This window comes from Ranitomeya imitator, chromosome 5 (assembly GCF_032444005.1).
Source record: "Ranitomeya imitator isolate aRanImi1 chromosome 5, aRanImi1.pri, whole genome shotgun sequence".
Lineage (NCBI taxonomy): Eukaryota > Metazoa > Chordata > Amphibia > Anura > Dendrobatidae > Ranitomeya > Ranitomeya imitator.
In genome coordinates, this window is record NC_091286.1 from 167,055,340 (window position 1) to 167,072,933 (window position 17,594).

The 17,594-nt window shown below is 43.8% G+C and overlaps 1 protein-coding gene across 3 annotated transcripts in view; it reads right to left on the reverse strand.

Moving 5' to 3' along the window:
- Positions 1–2,627: 2,627 nt before the first annotated feature.
- The window catches only part of LOC138681628 (presenilin-2-like), a 142,817-nt gene continuing 127,850 nt past the window's right edge, over positions 2,628–17,594 (reverse strand). For 2 of the 3 annotated variants that reach the window (XM_069769294.1, XM_069769296.1), the window contains 2 exons: positions 3,065–3,183; positions 2,628–2,951 (listed from right to left, as the gene is read on the reverse strand). In XM_069769294.1, the coding sequence (XP_069625395.1) occupies positions 2,796–2,951; positions 3,065–3,183 (275 nt within the window). In that variant the 3' untranslated portion in view covers positions 2,628–2,795. Of the gene's footprint in view, positions 2,952–3,064; positions 3,184–14,910; positions 14,954–17,594 lie in introns of all 3 variants that reach the window. The other variant, XM_069769295.1, reaches the window with a different exon arrangement.

Sequence of the window (17,594 nt, forward strand, 5' to 3'; positions counted from 1 at the left end):
CCTGCGCCCGTTCTGTCATGTGCTGCTGCCATCCTGCGCCCGTTCTGTCATGTGCTGCTGCCATCCTGCGCCCGTTCTGTCATGTGCTGCTGCCATCCTGCGCCCGTTCTGTCATGAGCTGCTGCCATCCTGCGCCGGTTCTGTCATGTGCTGCTCCCATCCTGCGCCCCCGTTCTGTCATGTGCTGCTCCCATCCTGCTCCCCCGTTCTGTCATGTGCTGCTCCCATCCTGCTCCCCTGTTCTGTCATGTGCTGCTCCCATCCTGCGCCCGTTCTGTCATGTGCTGCTGCCATCCTGCGCCCGTTCTGTCATGTGCTGCTCCCATCCTGCGCCCGTTCTGTCATGTGCTGCTCCCATCCTGCGCCCGTTCTGTCATGTGCTGCTGCCATCCTGCGCCCGTTCTGTCATGTGCTGCTGCCATCCTGCGCCCGTTCTGTCATGTGCTGCTGCCATCCTGCGCCCGTTCTGTCATGTGCTGCTGCCATCCTGCGCCCGTTCTGTCATGTGCTGCTCCCATCCTGCTCCCCTGTTCTGTCATGTGCTGCTCCCATCCTATGCCCGTTCTGTCATGTGCTGCTGCCATCCTGCGCCCGTTCTGTCATGTGCTGCTGCCATCCTGCACCCGTTCTGTCATGTGCTGCTGCCATCCTGTGCCCGTTCTGTCATGTGCTGCTCCCATCCTGCTCCCCTGTTCTGTCACGTGCTGCTCCCATCCTGCGCCCGTTCTGTCACGTGCTGCTGCCATCCTGCGCCCGTTCTGTCACGTGCTGCTGCCATCCTGCGCCCGTTCTGTCATGTGCTGCGGCCATCCTGCGCCCGTTCTGTCATGTGCTGCTGCCATCCTGTGCCCGTTCTGTCATGTGCTGCTGCCATCCTGCGCCCGTTCTGTCATGTGCTGCTCCCATCCTGCGCCACCATTGTATTATATGCCCCCCATAAGACGCTCCAGTGTGTATGCCCCCGTATGCTGCTGCCATATAAAAAAAAAAAAAAAATACCATACTCACCTATCGTCCGGCTCCACTGCAGGTGTGTCTTCAAGAAAATGGCGCCGGAAAGCGCGGACTGCGCAGGCGCCGATTCCGGCAGCAGAAATCGGCACCTGCGCAGTCCGCGCTTTCCGGCGCCATTTTCTTGAAGACACACCTGCAGTGGAGCCGGAGTGTGTCTTCAAGAAAATGGCGCCGGAAAGCGCGGACTGCGCAGGCGCCGATTCCGGCAGCAGGAATCGGCGCCTGCGCAGTCCGCGCTTTCCGGAGCCGGGAGCAGAGGAGCCGGGAGACGGAGCCGCACGCAGCGCTGGAACCGGGAAAGGTGTACAAGTCCCCTCTATAATTTGTAAAGCGCTGCGGAATATGTTGGCGCTATATAAATAAAATTATTATTATTATTATTATTATAGGTGAATATACTTACCCTCCCTCCTGGCGGTCCCTGACTCTCCGGTGGAGATCGCGGTATGCGTTCAGTGCTTATGCATACCGCGATCTCCTGGGAGCGTCACTCTGTGGGGGCCAGACTGCGCGTTATATTATAGATACCATCTGGTTTGCGCTTCATGGGATCATGGTTTGTTCTGCAACAGGACAAAACCTGGAGGTGTGTTGCAGGTCAATTTGATGGCAACCTCAACTCCGTTTAGTTGATTTTGTATGAGTTGGACCGCAGAGTAAAGGTAAAGCAGCCAACAATTCCTCAGTACGTCTGGGACCTCCCTCAAGACTGTTGGAAAGCCATGCCATGTGAGTACCTGCTGAAGCTGCTGGAGAAGATGCCAAAGGCATGTAAAGCAGTCAGAGCAAAAGAGCAGGGGGGGGGGGGGAAGGAGGAATGTAAGGTGTAATGCATATTCTGGTTTGTTTCACGCGTTTCTTTACTCCTGGTTTCAGATATATTTCTTTGTGGTTTTGCTGTATGTATTGTCTGAATCTACAAATTGCACATTCTAATAAGAACAAAAAAAGAAACAAGAAAAAAAAACATTGCAAGACCAAGCATGTCAGGTACTATACGTATATGTTGTTCTATCTGTGGATCTTGGAGAAATCCCTTGCAGTTTAATCTATACAATGTATTTAATCACAAAATGCTAAATATTTTAATGCTCTCACATATATTAGTGGAAAGTGTTAGATACTTTGCTTTCGGAGTGAAATAAATAATATTAGAACCACTGAATATTTATCCAGTAATACTACCACTTGCCAGGAGTGGGTCAGAAAGAATGTATCCTCATTCTCTAAAGAGCTGCTCTATAATGAAGGGTCGGTATCTTTTTTTCATAGCTGGATTAGCAGGCAGGTTTAGTGTTTGGCTACATCTCCCACCAGTCCACACGGGATGTCAATTCAGAATGGAAAACAAAAGTAAATTTGCTGCAAAAGTCCAAACAAATCTGTGGGAAAATCCACATTGTTACTGCAGATTTGCCAGTTTTTAAACTCTCCATTTTTAAGAATAAAATAAAAATATGCGGCACAAGAAGAGATCCAGTATCACACCAGATTGATGTGTTCAGAAACATAAAAAAAAAAACAAACAAACAAAAAAAACACACGATTTGGATGACTTTGGATTAAATTCATAAACCAGAAATAAAAAAAACAAAAAAAAAACACCACATATATTTCATCATATTTCCTAATTTACTATTTTCATAGTTTGCTGCTTATCACATAAAAATACTTCATTTTCTTCTAAAACTTAATTTCAATTGTTACCAAATGGCGAGTACAACCCTGCCTTAAAATCTACAGCAGGAGGTTAATCCTCAGGAATCCATGGTAGTGCCCCATCAAATGTACATCTGGTGTGAGGCTAGAGTATCCATGAAAGGTCGTAAAATATTATCTGTAGAAAAGTAGAACACCAGGCCAAATGTGATGGAGATAGGGAGAGCTGGTAGGGCTTTTTTGAAAACTGCAAGGAGCAATAGAGTAAGGCATAATCCCTGTAAAAAAAAAAAATATATATGAAGGTCAATTCAGATAAAGAGTTTACCGAAAGAAATTTTTGTATGTTGGTTACTTTGAGACTACAATTTTATGGGGGGGGATTACTTACGATTAAAATGGCAACAAAACAGGCTAATGTGGTGTTCCAGTCCCCACTCGCTGTTGCTGCTGCTTTTCCTACAAGCACGCTGTAAAATATGAAGTCTCCAAGACCCAGTTTTACTCCTCCTGTGAGCAGAAAAAATGGAAATAATGTAATCAGTAACTATTTTCTAAAAAATGCTCCAGGTCTAATTGTTTTACTTTCCATATACACTTCTGGCACCGCTTATCTCTTGTTGGGAGGTGGTTATTCTTCCCTGTAATGCACTCCATTAACGCAGCTATTAACCCTGTGTGGCCAACTTTTTACTATTGATGCTGCATATGCAGCATCAATAGTAAAAAGATCTAATGTTACAAATAAGAATAATAATAAAAAAAAAGGTTATTCTCACCCTCCGACGTCGCGTCCTGTCCTCGGCAGTGTAAGCGGCAGGTTCCGGTGCTAAGGATGCTATGCGAGAAGGACCTGCCATGACGTCACTGGGCAATATACTACGTGGCTGGGCAATATACTACGTGGCTGGGCAATATACTACGTGGCTGGGCAATATACTACGTGGGCTGTGCAATATACTACGTGGCTGGGCAATATACTACGTGGGCTGTGCATTATACTACGTGGGCTGTGCATTATACTACGTGGGCTGTGCAATATAATACGTGGACATGCATATTCTAAAATACCCGATGCGTTAGAATCAGGCCACCATCTAGTACAGTATAAACAATTAAATTTAAAAAAAAAATGGACAAACAGAAGAAAATGTACGAAACTTGATGTCACAGGGTTGGCTCTGTTTCTTATGAAGGGGAGCTTTGTTTTTATTTGGAGGGAGGGAGGTAATGGTACAGAACCACTACATATTGTGTCTCCCAGGACTGACATGGATCATAGTTCGGTTTTCACGTTTATTAACACAAATCATGCCCACATATCTCACCTCCAGCAACTCATAACAGAGCAGGTCCTGGGATGCAGCTAGTTCTTTTTAGAAATCGCTATATATTCCTTTGGCTTACCGCCCCTTGGTATGTACCCCTCCAAAGTTCCGTTTAATTTATCCCTATACGACACTCTGCTACTGTTAACAATACATAAGTATTGGGACTTCCATTATACTCCCGTTATTTACTATGCTCTTCCTCCACAGACAGCCTTGTGCTATCTTTCCTGCTATTTTTCTTACCAGAATCTTTTCATTGGTATGTACCCCATGTTAAGTTCCACACACCTTTATGGAACCACTAGTGTATATGTAATAACCTCACCTCTCCCACTATAGATGCAAAATAAAGTAACCAATCTCTCTGGGGTCATACAAGCATACAAGTGTATCTAGGTAGGTTTACACCTGACACCGTTCCTCCTCCCTTCGGCATATCACCCCATTCTCCACCTCTTGTGTTCCACACAGTAGTCCTTTCACACTCTCTCTAGGACATTAGTTCATGTTGTTCAAACATTTTAGACGTTGATCTTGCAGCATAATATATATGTACAGAGACCTGTATATGTGGATTGTACTCCATGGTTGTTGTTTTTCTTCCTAATTCTATGACTCTGGTCTCCGTGATTTATATACTTCTGTTGTTTTTGTTTTCTTTTTTACAACACATTCATTGTTCTTGTTTTGTATATAATTTCCTTTGTAGCACACTGATGAAGGTCCAGTATCGACCGAAACGTTTGTGATTACTGTATGTAATAAACCCCCATCTTTTGCATCACAACACTTTGGAGTGTGCTGGTCACTTATATTTTATACGTTTAGGTTTGGGCATCTATGACTGTGCACCTCCCCACTTCAGGCTGTGCTTTGCATCTTCTACAGGTCCTTCTCAAAAAATTAGCATATAGTGTTAAATTTCATTATTTACCATAATGTAATGATTACAATTAAACTTTCATATATTATAGATTCATTATCCACCAACTGAAATTTGTCAGGTCTTTTATTGTTTTAATACTGATGATTTTGGCATACAACTCCTGATAACCCAAAAAACCTGTCTCAATAAATTAGCATATTTCACCCATCCAATCAAATAAAAGTGTTTTTTAATAACAAACAAAAAAAACCAACAAATAATAATGTTCAGTTATGCACTCAATACTTGGTCGGGAATCCTTTGGCAGAAATGACTGCTTCAATGCGGCGTGGCATGGAGGCAATCAGCCTGTGACACTGCTGAGATGTTATGGAGGCCCAGGATGCTTCAATAGCGGCCTTAAGCTCATCCAGAGTGTTGGGTCTTGCGTCTCTCAACTTTCTCTTCACAATATCCCACAGATTCTCTATGGGGTTCAGGTCAGGAGAGTTGGCAGGCCAATTGAGCACAGTAATACCATGGTCAGTAAACCATTTACCAGTGGTTTTGGCACTGTGAGCAGGTGCCAGGTCATGCTGAAAAATGAAATCTTCATCTCCATAAAGCATTTCAGCCGATGGAAGCATGAAGTGCTCCAAAATCTCCTGATAGCTAGCTGCATTGACCCTGCCCTTGATGAAACACAGTGGACCAACACCAGCAGCTGACATGGCACCCCACACCATCACTGACTGTGGGTACTTGACACTGGACTTCAGGCATTTTGGCATTTCCTTCTCCCCAGTCTTCCTCCAGACTCTGGCACCTTGATTTCCGAATGACATGCAAAATTTGCTTTCATCAGAAAAAAGTACTTGGGACCACTTAGCAACAGTCCAGTGCTGCTTCTCTGTAGCCCAGGTCAGGCGCCTCTGCCGCTGTTTATGGTTCAAAAGTGGCTTTACCTGGGGAATGCGGCACCTGTAGCCCATTTCCTGCACACGCCTGTGCACGGTGGCTCTGGATGTTTCCACACCAGACTCAGTCCACTGCTTCCTCAGGTTCCCCAAGGTCTGGAATCGGTCCTTCTCCACAATCTTCCTCAGGGTCCGGTCTCCTCTTCTCGTTGTACAGCGTTTTCTGCCACATTGTTTCCTTCCAACAGACTTACCATTGAGGTGCCTTGATACAGCACTCTGGGAACAGCCTATTTGTTGAGAAATTTCTTTCTGGGTCTTACCCTCTTGCTTGAGGGTGTCAATGATGGCCTTCTTGACATCTGTCAGGTCGCTAGTCTTACCCATGATGGGGGTTTTGAGTAATGAACCAGGCAGGGAGTTTATAAAAGCCTCAGGTATCTTTTGCATGTGTTTAGAGTTAATTAGTTGATTCAGAAGATTAGGGTAATAGGTCGTTTAGAGAACCTTTTCTTGATATGCTAATTTATTGAGACAGGTTTTTTGGGTTATCAGGAGTTGTATGCCAAAATCATCAGTATTAAAACAATAAAAGACCTGACAAATTTCAGTTGGTGGATAATGAATCCATAATATATGAAAGTTTAATTGTAATCATTACATTATGGTAAATAATGAAATTTAACACTATATGCTAATTTGTTGAGAAGGACCTGTATACCGTAGTATATTGCCCAGCCACATAGTATATTGTCCAGCCACATAGTATATTGCCCAGTCACATAGTATATTGCCCAGCCACATAGTATATTGCCCAGCCACATAGTATATTGTCCAGCCACATAGTATATTGTCCAGCCACATAGTATATTGCCCAGCCACATAGTATATTGCCCAGCCACATAATATATTGCCCAGCCACATAATATATTGCCCAGCCACATAGTATATTGTCCAGCCACATAGTATATTGCCCAGCCACATAGTATATTGCCCAGCCACATAGTATACACCACAGACACGTAGTATACTGCCCAGCCACATATGTAACAGGTTAAAAAAGACTTAAAATAAAAAATAAACATATACTCACCTTCCGAGGGCCCCTTGTAGTCCTGACGCTTGTGTGTGGTACACGCGGCAGCTTCCGGTCCCAGGGTTGGTATGAGCGCAGGAGCTGTGATGGCATCACGGTCACATGACCGTGACGTCATGGCAGGTCCTTGTCGCATAGCATCCTTTCCACCGGAACCTGCCACTTGCACTGCCGAGGAGAGGGCGCGACGTCGGAGGGTGAGAATAACGTTACAAATAAGAATAATAATAAAAAAAAATATTAGATATTTTTACTATTGATGCTGCATACGCAGCATCAATAGTAAAAAGTTGGTCACACAGGGTTAATAGCTGCATTAATGGAGTGCGTTACATCGCGGTCCATTAACGCTGGCATTAACCCTGTGTGAGGGCTGACTGGAGGGGAGTATGGAGTGGGCACTGACTGCGGGGAGGAAGGAGCGGACATTTTGCCGCCGGACTGTGCCCGTCGCTGATTGGTCGTGGCAATGGTCGTGGGCGTTTTGCCATGACCAATCAGCGACTTGTATTTCCATGACAGACAAAGGCCGCGACCAATGAATATCCGCGACAGACAGAAACACAGAAGGACAGACGGAAATGACCCTTAGACAATTATATAGTAGATTGCTGTAAAAAACGCAGACAATTCCGCAGGAAAAAACGCAATGAAAACCGTGTCAAAAACACATCAAAACTGCCCCTGCGTTTTCTGCCAAGAAATGCGGATTCTGTGTAGAAAATTGTGCAGACAAATCTGCAATGTGTGCACATACCCTAAAAGCGCCAAAACACAAAAAAGATACAAATTGGATATCGCTGTAATCGTACTCACCTGAAGAATAAAGATGCCATACTAATTTTATCACACGCAGAACAGTATAAAAAAAAATAAAAATCAATTCCCGAGTTGCTGGTTTTTGTTCATTCGGTCTCCCAAAAATCAGAATAGAAAGGGATCAAAAATGTCATGTGCCTGAAAATGGTACCAAAAAAATTAAAAATTAGCTCACCTCGCAAAGAAACAAGACATGACGTGGTGGACCAAAACATGGAAAAAATATAGCTCTCAAAATATGGTGATGCAAAAACTATTTTTTGCAATAAAAATCGTCTTTTAGTGTGTGACAGCTGCCAAACATAAAAACCAAACTGGAGAACAAAGTCGCCTAATCACTTATACTGCACGAGGAAGAGCGTAAAAAATAAAATCAAACCATTTATTCACATGCTGTTCATTTTTTCATTGTCTCACAAAGATCGCAGTAAGGCTTGGCGCACATTTATCCTGCGCTCTGCGCTGAGAACTTACACCGGGGTTTCTGTGTAAATCTCTGAAATACAGGATTCAGACAGAATCTCTATGATGAGGCCAGACGGAGTCCAGAGTAACTCTGCTGCCTCATTGTAGTTAATGGACCATCGGGGGTTTCATCTGTCTCGTCACTCGGAGATTTAGATGGAAACCCTGATGTAAGTGCTCAGCGTAGAGCACCGGATAACTGATCATAAATGTTATGTAAAATGTTCCCAATAAAAGCATCAACTCAATTCACAAAAAAGCAAGTCCTCACTCAGGTTCATCATCTGTTAACAGAAATATAGGGGCTTCCATGTTACTGGTAGAACAAAGGTTCTGGAAAAGTGAAATGGCTCCTCGCCCCCCAAAAGAAATTCAGCAAATTCTCCGCTCTGAAATCCAAATGCCCCACTCCCTTCTGAGCTCCAGTGTGCCTAAACCACATTTAGCACCCACGTTTGGCATTTCTGTAGTGATGAGAGCCCGCCTAATTTACAGGTGCTTGTCTCCAGAAGCACGGGCTGGGCATAATGTACTGGTCACTAGAACGGCAGTTTGCAATTTCAGTCAGAAACATCCACTGCTGCTTGTTTCTGGAAGACACCCATGGAGTCGAAATCGTCACTACATCTGTAGCTAAATTCCCAAAGGGTTATAATTTCCAAAGTGAGGTCACTTGATTGGGGATTCTGATTTACTAGTACTTAGGGGCTCTTTATATTAAGTCCGCAAACTATTCTAGGACAATCTGTGTTTCAGGAGGCAAATAGTGTTCCGTCCCTCCCGAGTCTCTCCGCATTGCTAAGTAGTACTGCAAAGGCACACATATTGCCACGTTCAGTGGTGCCATTTTTACCCATTTCCCTGTATGAAAATGTAAAACTTCTGCTGTGTTGGCACCTCAGGGGCTCTGCCAATGTAACATGGCACCATCAAACAAGTGAAGCAAAATCTGCACTGTAAGGCAATGTACCCATGTTGCAGAATGTTTGCAGAATTTTCCTGAGCAAAACCGGACTCCTTTTGCAGGAAATCGCACCAGGATATAGTCTCACAAAGGGTCTGAGGATCTCATCTCGGTACCTAATGGCAGTCAGGCAACCTCTGGCGAGCACATGGAGGGCTATGTGGCTCTCCAAAGGAATGCTACACCATTACTGATCTACTGCCAAACCGGTCATGCTGAAAGATGTTGCAGGCAGATCGCTCTCCACAGAGTCTCCAGACTCTGTCACATGTGCTCAGTGTGAACCTGCTTTCATCTGTGAAGAGCACAGGGCACCAGTGGCGAATTTGCCAATTCTGGTGTTCTGTGGCAAATGCCAAGTGTCCTGCACAACCCCCATCTGTGGATGTCAGACACTCAGACAATCCTCATGGAGTCGGTTTTAACCATTTGTACAGACACATGCACATTTATGTCCTGTCATTTTGCAGGGCTCTAGCAGTGCTCCTCCTGTTCCTCCTTGCACAAAGGCTGAGGTAGCGGTCCTGCTGCAGGGTTGTTGCCCTCCTACGGCCCCCTCCACGTCTCCTGGTGTACTGGCTTGTCTCCTGATAGTGTAGTGTCCAGAGGCTGGAGGCGCTAACAGACACAGCAAACCTTTTTGCCACAGCTTGCATTGATGTGCCATCCTGGATGAGCTGCACTAACGGAGCCACTAGTGTGGGTTGTAGAGTCCATCTCATGCTACCACAAGTGTGAAAGCAAAACCAATATTCAAAAGTGACCAAAACATCAGCCAGAAAGCATTGGTACAGAGATGTGGTCCGTGGTCCACACCTGCAGAACCACTCCTTTATTGAGTGTGTTTTGATAATTGTAAATAATTTCCATCTGTTGTTTATTCCATTTGCACAACAGCATGTGAAATTGATTGTCAAACAGTGTTGCTTCCTAAGTGGACAGTTTGATTTCACAGAAGTTTGATTTAATTGGAGTTATATTCTGTTTAAGTGTTCCCTTTATTTTCTTGAGCAGTGTAGTTTTCAAAGACATATTGGCTGTGAACTCAGGAGAAAATGGACACCTAAAGTTGTTGTGAAAATACAAAAATTGGAGTTAAAAAATATTTTTACGGGAAATATGTGATTTTTTAATTTTCATCGCTTAACGTTATAAACCTCTGTGAAGCAGCTGTGGGTTCAAGGTGCTCAATGCACATCTAGATAAGTTCCCCAAGGGGTCTAGTTTACAAAATGGTGTCACTTATGGGGGGTTTCCACCGTTTAGGCACATCAAGGGCTATCCAAACGTAATATGACATCCGCTAATTATTCCAGCAAATTTTACATTCAAAAAAGTCAAATGACGCTCCTTCGCTTCTGAACCCTGCCGTGTTCCCAGACAGATTTTCCTCACATATGGGGTACCGGCATGCTCTGGATAAATTGCACAACAAATTGTATGGTCCATTTTCTCCGGTTACCCTTGAGAAATTAGGTCTAAAGGAAAATGTTTCTGAAAAAAGATGTTTATTTTTTCCTTCCACATTGCAAAAATTTTTGTGAAGCACCTGAAAGGTTAATAAACTTCTTGAAATGTGGTTTTGAGTATCTTGAGAGGTGCAGTTTTTAGAATGGTGTCAATTTTGGGTATTTTCTGTCATATAGGCCCCTCTAAGTCACTTCAAATGTGAGGTGGTCCCTATAAAAAATAAAAATGGTATTGCAAATTTTGTTGTAAAAATGAGAAATCGCTGGCAAACTTTTACCTCTTATAACTTCCTAATTTATTTTTTATGTTTCAAAAATTTTGCTCCTGTAAAGTAAAGTTGATATGTGGGAAATGTACATTATTTATTTTGTGTGACATGACTGTTTTAAGGGCATAAAAATTAAAAGTTTGAAAATGGCGAAATTTTCGCCAAATTTCCGTTTTGTTTTTTTTCACAAATAAACGCAAGTCATATCAAAGAAATTTTACCACTATCATGAAGTACAATATTTCACGGGAAAACAGTCTCAGAATCAGTGGGATCCGTTGAAGCGTTCCAGAGTTATGACCTCAAAGTGACAGTGGTCAGAATTGTAAAAATTGGCATGGTCAGGAAGGTGAAAATAGGTTTCAGGGTGAAGAAGTTAAAGAGGGGTAAAAAAACAAATAAAAACAAACCAAAAAAACAACGATCTTAACAAGCGGTTTCCCACAAATATCATGCCACCAGAGAAAATCTGGAAACCATAGAATTTCAGCCTTCTGCTCCTGCCAAACTGGGCCTGCGTTAGGGGCAGGCAGACCAAGCATCTGCCTAGGGCCCTCACTACCCCAAGTGCACCCAGCCAGCGGTGTTCCACTAATAGAATCAGACCACACAGCTGCTATGGGACCTGAGAGGGGCCCGATGCTAGCATACATAGCAGAGATGCCGATACAGATGAAAGCATGGAGGAGAAAGAATCACGTGACACTCTCTACCATCATCTCCCATCATCTCCCTTCTGCCTCAGCGTTCGCGATGGCGTCACTTCAATATGCACCAGGCTGCGCTGGGCAGTGGAGCTGCAGAGGTGAGATGTGCTGAGCACGGTGGCTCAGTGGTTAGCACTGCAGCCTTGGTTCAAATCCCGCCTAGGACAACATCTGCAAGGAGTTTCTATGTTCTCCCCGTGTTTGCGTGGGTTTACTCCGGGTACTCAGTTTTCCTCCCACATTCTAAAGACATAATGATAAGGAATTTAGACTGCGAGCCCCATCGGGGACAGCGATGATAATGCGTGCAAAAACTGTTAAGTGCTGCGGAATATGTTGGCGCGATATAGATTATTATTATAATGAGGAGAGGAGTGTATTGTATTTATTTTTTAAATCCGTGAATGTGGTGGCTAGAATACTGGATGACTATGGGGCTGCATTATACTATATGGATGACTATGGGGGGGTGTATTATACTATATGGAGGACTATGGGGTGTGTGAATTATACTATATGGAGGACTATGGGGGTGTGCATTATACTATATGAAGGACTATGGGGCTGTGCATTGTACTAAATGAGCATAATGCTGCCTATTTGTCGAGTCATTGGATTATTTATGCTGGAACAGAAATCATAGTTCTCAGAAGCACATCACCCAGTGGACACTGCAGATATGCTGCTGATAACATGATCCTGTATGGGGACAGATTGATCTACTAGTAATCGTTCTGTCCTCATCATTGCTCCTTAGCTGGTGTAAAGAGGCCATGAAAAAAAGCGCAGAACGACTTCAATTTTGTTGATCACGCTCGTTTAACGGTTTAAACTCAGTGCATGTAAATACAGCCAAATGGTTTGTGTGATGATGCAATATGTTAGCAATTGGGGCCCCACTTTGTCTAAAACCTGCCATGTTGCCAAGGTAAGACCCCTTGGTGCTTTCAGACACAGGGAACAACAATAGAAGCCACTGGTACAGATGGTATATACACACTAAAACTGGGTATATGCAAAACCTCCCACAGGCAACAGGAAATGGTAGAGATATTCATACATACTGAGGTAATTAAGAGATATTTCAAGGTTTAATAGCTCTCATAATGATGCTTTAACACAATTGCATCACAATGATTGACAGACAACCCCCATTTCATAGAAAAGGGTGGCAATAATCCATTGTGGAATTACATGCACATAGGTTGCCTTATAATACATCTTCGTGAATGTAACAAGCGGAGAGCCCTCCTATATAAACACTTACTTATAAAGCGGTAAGATTCAAATTTTGCCAAACCCAGAGTATCACACAGGAAAAAAAAAATCTTATGGACTTCCTATGACATTCTTGTATAACAATCAGAAGAGTCTTACTGCTGCCTTTGCAAACACTGTTCATCTAACCATGGATGACCTTCAAGTTCCTGGAAGGAAAATTGTATCCATAGAGGGGCCGCTTCAGGTGCCAGTGGCGATGTCATCAAGGCGTGCACCTCTTTAGGCAACTTTACGTGTGTCATCAGTTGAACCCCAGCCAGCTTCCACTGAAGCACTTATACCAGGTAAATTCAACATGTCCCTGCAGTGGGAATTCTTGACCCACAAAGGCTGTGGCATCCAACACTTTCACCTGCCCGAGACAGTGAGCAGCACAGTGTTCGACCAATAATGATTACTCAGAAAGTCAGAGCTTAGGTAAATTAGAATGAGTATACCAAAAAAGTTCATTTTTTCTCATTAATGTACACTCTGCACCCCATCTTGACTGAAAAAAACAGAACTGTAGAAATGTTTGCAAATTAAAGAAAAACTGAAATATCACATCGTCATAACTATTCAGATCCTTTGCTCAGACACTCATATTTAAGTCACATGCTGTCCATTTCCTTGTGATCCTCCTTGAGATGATTCTAGTCCTTCATTGGAGGCCAGCTGTGTTTAATTAAACTGATAAGACTTGATTTGGAAATGCACACACCTGTCTATATAAGACCTCACAGCTCACAGTGCATGTCAGACCAAATGAGAATCATGAGGTCAAAGGAACTCGCCAAGGAGCTCAGAGACAATTGTGGCAAGATACAGATTTGGCCAAGGTTGCAAAAGAGTTTCTGAAGTACTCATGGTTCCCAAAAAGCACAGTGGCCTCCATAATCCTTAAAAGGAAGAAGTTCGGGACCACCAGAAGTCTTCCTAGACCTGGCCATCCAGACAAACTGAGCAATCATGTGAGAAGAGCCTTGGTGAGAGAGGTAAAGAAGAACCCCAAGATCACTGTGGCTGAGCTCCAGAGATGTAGTAGGAAGATGGGAGAAAGCTCCACAAAGTCAACTATCACTGGAGCCCTCCACCAGTCGGGCCTTTATGGCAGAGTGGCCTGACAGAAGCCTCTCCTGCAAGACATATGAAAGCCAGCACAGAGTTTGATTTAAAAAAAAACACATGAAGGACTCCCAGGCTATGAGAAATAAGATTCTCTGGTCTGATGAGACGAAGATGGACCTTTTTGGTGATAATTCTAAGCGGTATGTGTTTAGAAAAACAGGCACTGTTCATCACCAATACAATCCCAACAGTGAAACATGGTGGTGGCAGCATCATGCTATGGGGGTGATTTTCAGCTGCAGGGACAGGACGACTGGTTGCCACTGAAGGAAACATGAATGCGGCCAAGTACAGAGATATCCTGGATGAAAACCTCTTCCATAGTGCTCAGGGCCTCAGACTTGGCCGAAGGTTCACCTTCCAACAAGAAAATGACCCCAAACACACAGCTAAAATAACAAAGGAGTGTCTTCAGAACAACTCTGTGACCATTCTTGACTGGCCCAGCCAGAGGCACGACCTAAACCCAATTGTGCATCTCTGGAGAGACCTGAAAATGGCTGTCAACCAACTATCACCACCCAACCCAACAGAACTGGAGATGATCTGCTAGGAAGAATGGCAGAGGATCCCATAATCCAGGCGTGAAAAACTTGCATCATTCCCAAGACGACTCATGGCTGTACTAGCTCAAAAGGGTGCTTCTACTCAATACTGAGCAAATGGTTTGAATATTTATGACCATGTGATATTTCAGTTTTTCTTTTTTTAATAAATTTGCAAAAAAATCTCTACACTTCTGTTTTTCTCCAGTCAAGATGGGGTGCAGAGTGTACATTAATGAGAAAAAATGAATTTTTTTGAATTTACCAAATGGCTGCAATGAAACAAAGAGTGAAACATTTAAAGGGGTCTGAATACTTTCCGTACCCACTGTAACTGAAGGTTAGAGACAAAGTATAAAGTCTCCTACATATATCGTTGAAAATATGAGGTGGAGTACTCACCCATGACATGGAACTGACAAAAGAGTAAAGAAATTGGAGTAACCTGAAACCATCAAACGAGAATGTATAATAAAAAAAACCTATTAACACGTCAACAAAAAACATTTTTTGTAATCATCGCAGGTGACTTCTGAATCATCTTTTTGTCCTGATTTCAAAAATATATATAGTTTTTCTGTAGCACGTATAGTTTCCATTAGGCTACTTTCACACTAGCGTTTTTTTCCGGGCGTCGAAAAGTGTCGTTTTGGTAAAAAAACGCATTCTGCAAAATCTCCCGCAGGATGCGTTTTTTTCCCATAGACTTGCATTAGAGACGCATTGCGACGCATTGTCATGCGTTGTGTACGTTTTTGTATGGATGCGTCGGAATGCCCCGACACGGTCTGGAAAAAACGTTGAGTCTAACGTTTTTTGTTTGCGCAGTAAAAACGTGTCGCGGCGCTTCCTTTTTAATGCGTTGTTGGCTACAATGGCGGTCTATGAGTGGCGGATGCGTCGGGACACTTTTTTGATGGAATGCAGCGCTGCAATCCGTTTTTTTTTACACTGAGCATGCTCAGAAGCTGGAATTTGTGGCCAATTTCACCAGACATCACCCAACCTATATAAACCAGGCCTGAGCCTTCAACCACAGATATGCCAAAGACTGAAGACACTTTACGGGACAAAGAAGCCAGAAGCCAGCCTGCCTGCCTGCCAGCCAGCATCTGCCCAGCCTGCCAGAAGCCAGCCTGCCAGCATCTGCCCAGCTTGCCAGCCGGTGCCAAGCCTGCCAGAAGCCAGAGGCCTAAAGCTGCATAATTCCAGCGTGAGTATATACTGTATACTGACATTTTTTTGTGCGTCTGTGTGCATGTGTGCGTGTGCATGTGTTTGTGACGTACTGAATACAGTCAGCGCTATACCAGAGCTAAACCTGAACCAGAGCTAAACCTAAACCAGAGCTAAAACCTGAATACAGCCAGAAGCCTGACATCGTACTGCACCAGCCAGCGTCCTGCCAGAGTCCTGCTCCAGCCTGGGGCCTGCCCTTGTGAATCCAGTCAGCTGAGCTCCAGCCTGATTCCTGCCATTTTTGCATTTGTCTGTGCGTGTGTGTGTGTGTGCACGTGCGTGCGTGTCTGTTTGTGCCTTGTGCTTTTGGCTGGCTGTGTTATTTTGTGTGTGTGCATGTGTTTGTGTACGGACGTGTGCTTTTGGGTGTGTTTGTGCGTTTTATGCCTGCACATGTGTGCTTTTGTGCATGTGTCTGTGTGCGGGTGCATGTGTCCATGCACGTGTTTTTTTTGTACTGTTAAGTATTTACCAAGTTGTGAGATTTGTGCAGCCTGTGGTTAGTTTAACAGCGTGTGTCAGCATGTGGCAAGCATGTGTGATCTTTGTTTTACAACATGTTTTTTGTGTTTTATTGCTGAATTAATTTGCATGTGATGTACTTGTATTTAATCGCTTTCTGACATTAGACGTACTATCCCGTCGAGGTGGGGTGGGCCCCTATGACCACCGACGGGATAGTACGTCATATGCGATCGGCAGCGCTCACGGGGGGAGCGCCGCCGATCGCGGCCGGGTGTCAGCTGTTTATCGCAGCTGACATCCGGCACTATGTGCCAGGAGCGGTCACGGACCGCCCCCGGCACTTTAACCCCTGGCACACCGCGATCAAAGATGATCGCGATGTGCTGGCGGTATAGGGAAGCTTCCCGCAGGGAGGGGGCTCCCTGCGGGCTTCCTTAAGCCCCCCGCAGCAACGTGATGTGATCGCGTTGCTGCGAGGGTCTTACCTCCCTCCCTGCCTGCTCCAGCCCCGGATCCAAGATGGCCGCAGATCCGGGTCCTGCAGGGAGGGAGGTGGCTTCACAGAGCCTGATCAGAGCAGGCACTGTGAAGCCTGCAGAACTGTAAGTCAGATCAGTGATCTGACAGAGTGCTATGCAAACTGTCAGATCATTGATCTGTGAAGTCCCCGCCTGGGACAAAATAAAAAAGTAAAAAAAAAATTTCCAAATGTGTAAAAAAAAATAAAAAAAAATATTCTTAAATAATGAAAAAAAAAAAATATTATTCCCATAAATACATTTCTTCATCTAAATAAAAAAAAATAATAATAAAAGTACACATATTTAGTATCGCCGCGTCCGCAACGACCCAACCCATAAAACTGGCCCACTAGTTAACCCCTTCAGTAAACACCGTAAGAGAAAAAAAAAAAACGAGGCAAAAAACAACGCTTTATTATCATACCGCCGAACAAAAAGTGGAATAACACGCGATCAAAAAGACAGATATAAATAACCATGGTACCACTGAAAACGTCATCTTGTCCCGCAAACAACGAGCCGCCATACAGCATCATCAGCAAAAAAAATAAAAAAGTTATAGTCCTGAGAATAAAATGATGCAAAAATAATTATTTTTTCTGTAAAATAGTTTTTATTGTATAAAAGCGCCAAAACATAAAAAAAATGATATAAATGAGGTGACACTGTAATCGTACTGACCCGAAGAATAAAACTGCTTTATCAATTTTACCAAACGCGGAACGGTATAAACGCCTCCCCCAAAAGATATTCATGAATAGCGGGTTTTTGGTCATTCTGCCTCACAAAAATCGGAATAAAAAGCGATCAAATAAGTCACGTGACCGAAAATGTTACCAATAAAAACGTCAACTCGTCCCG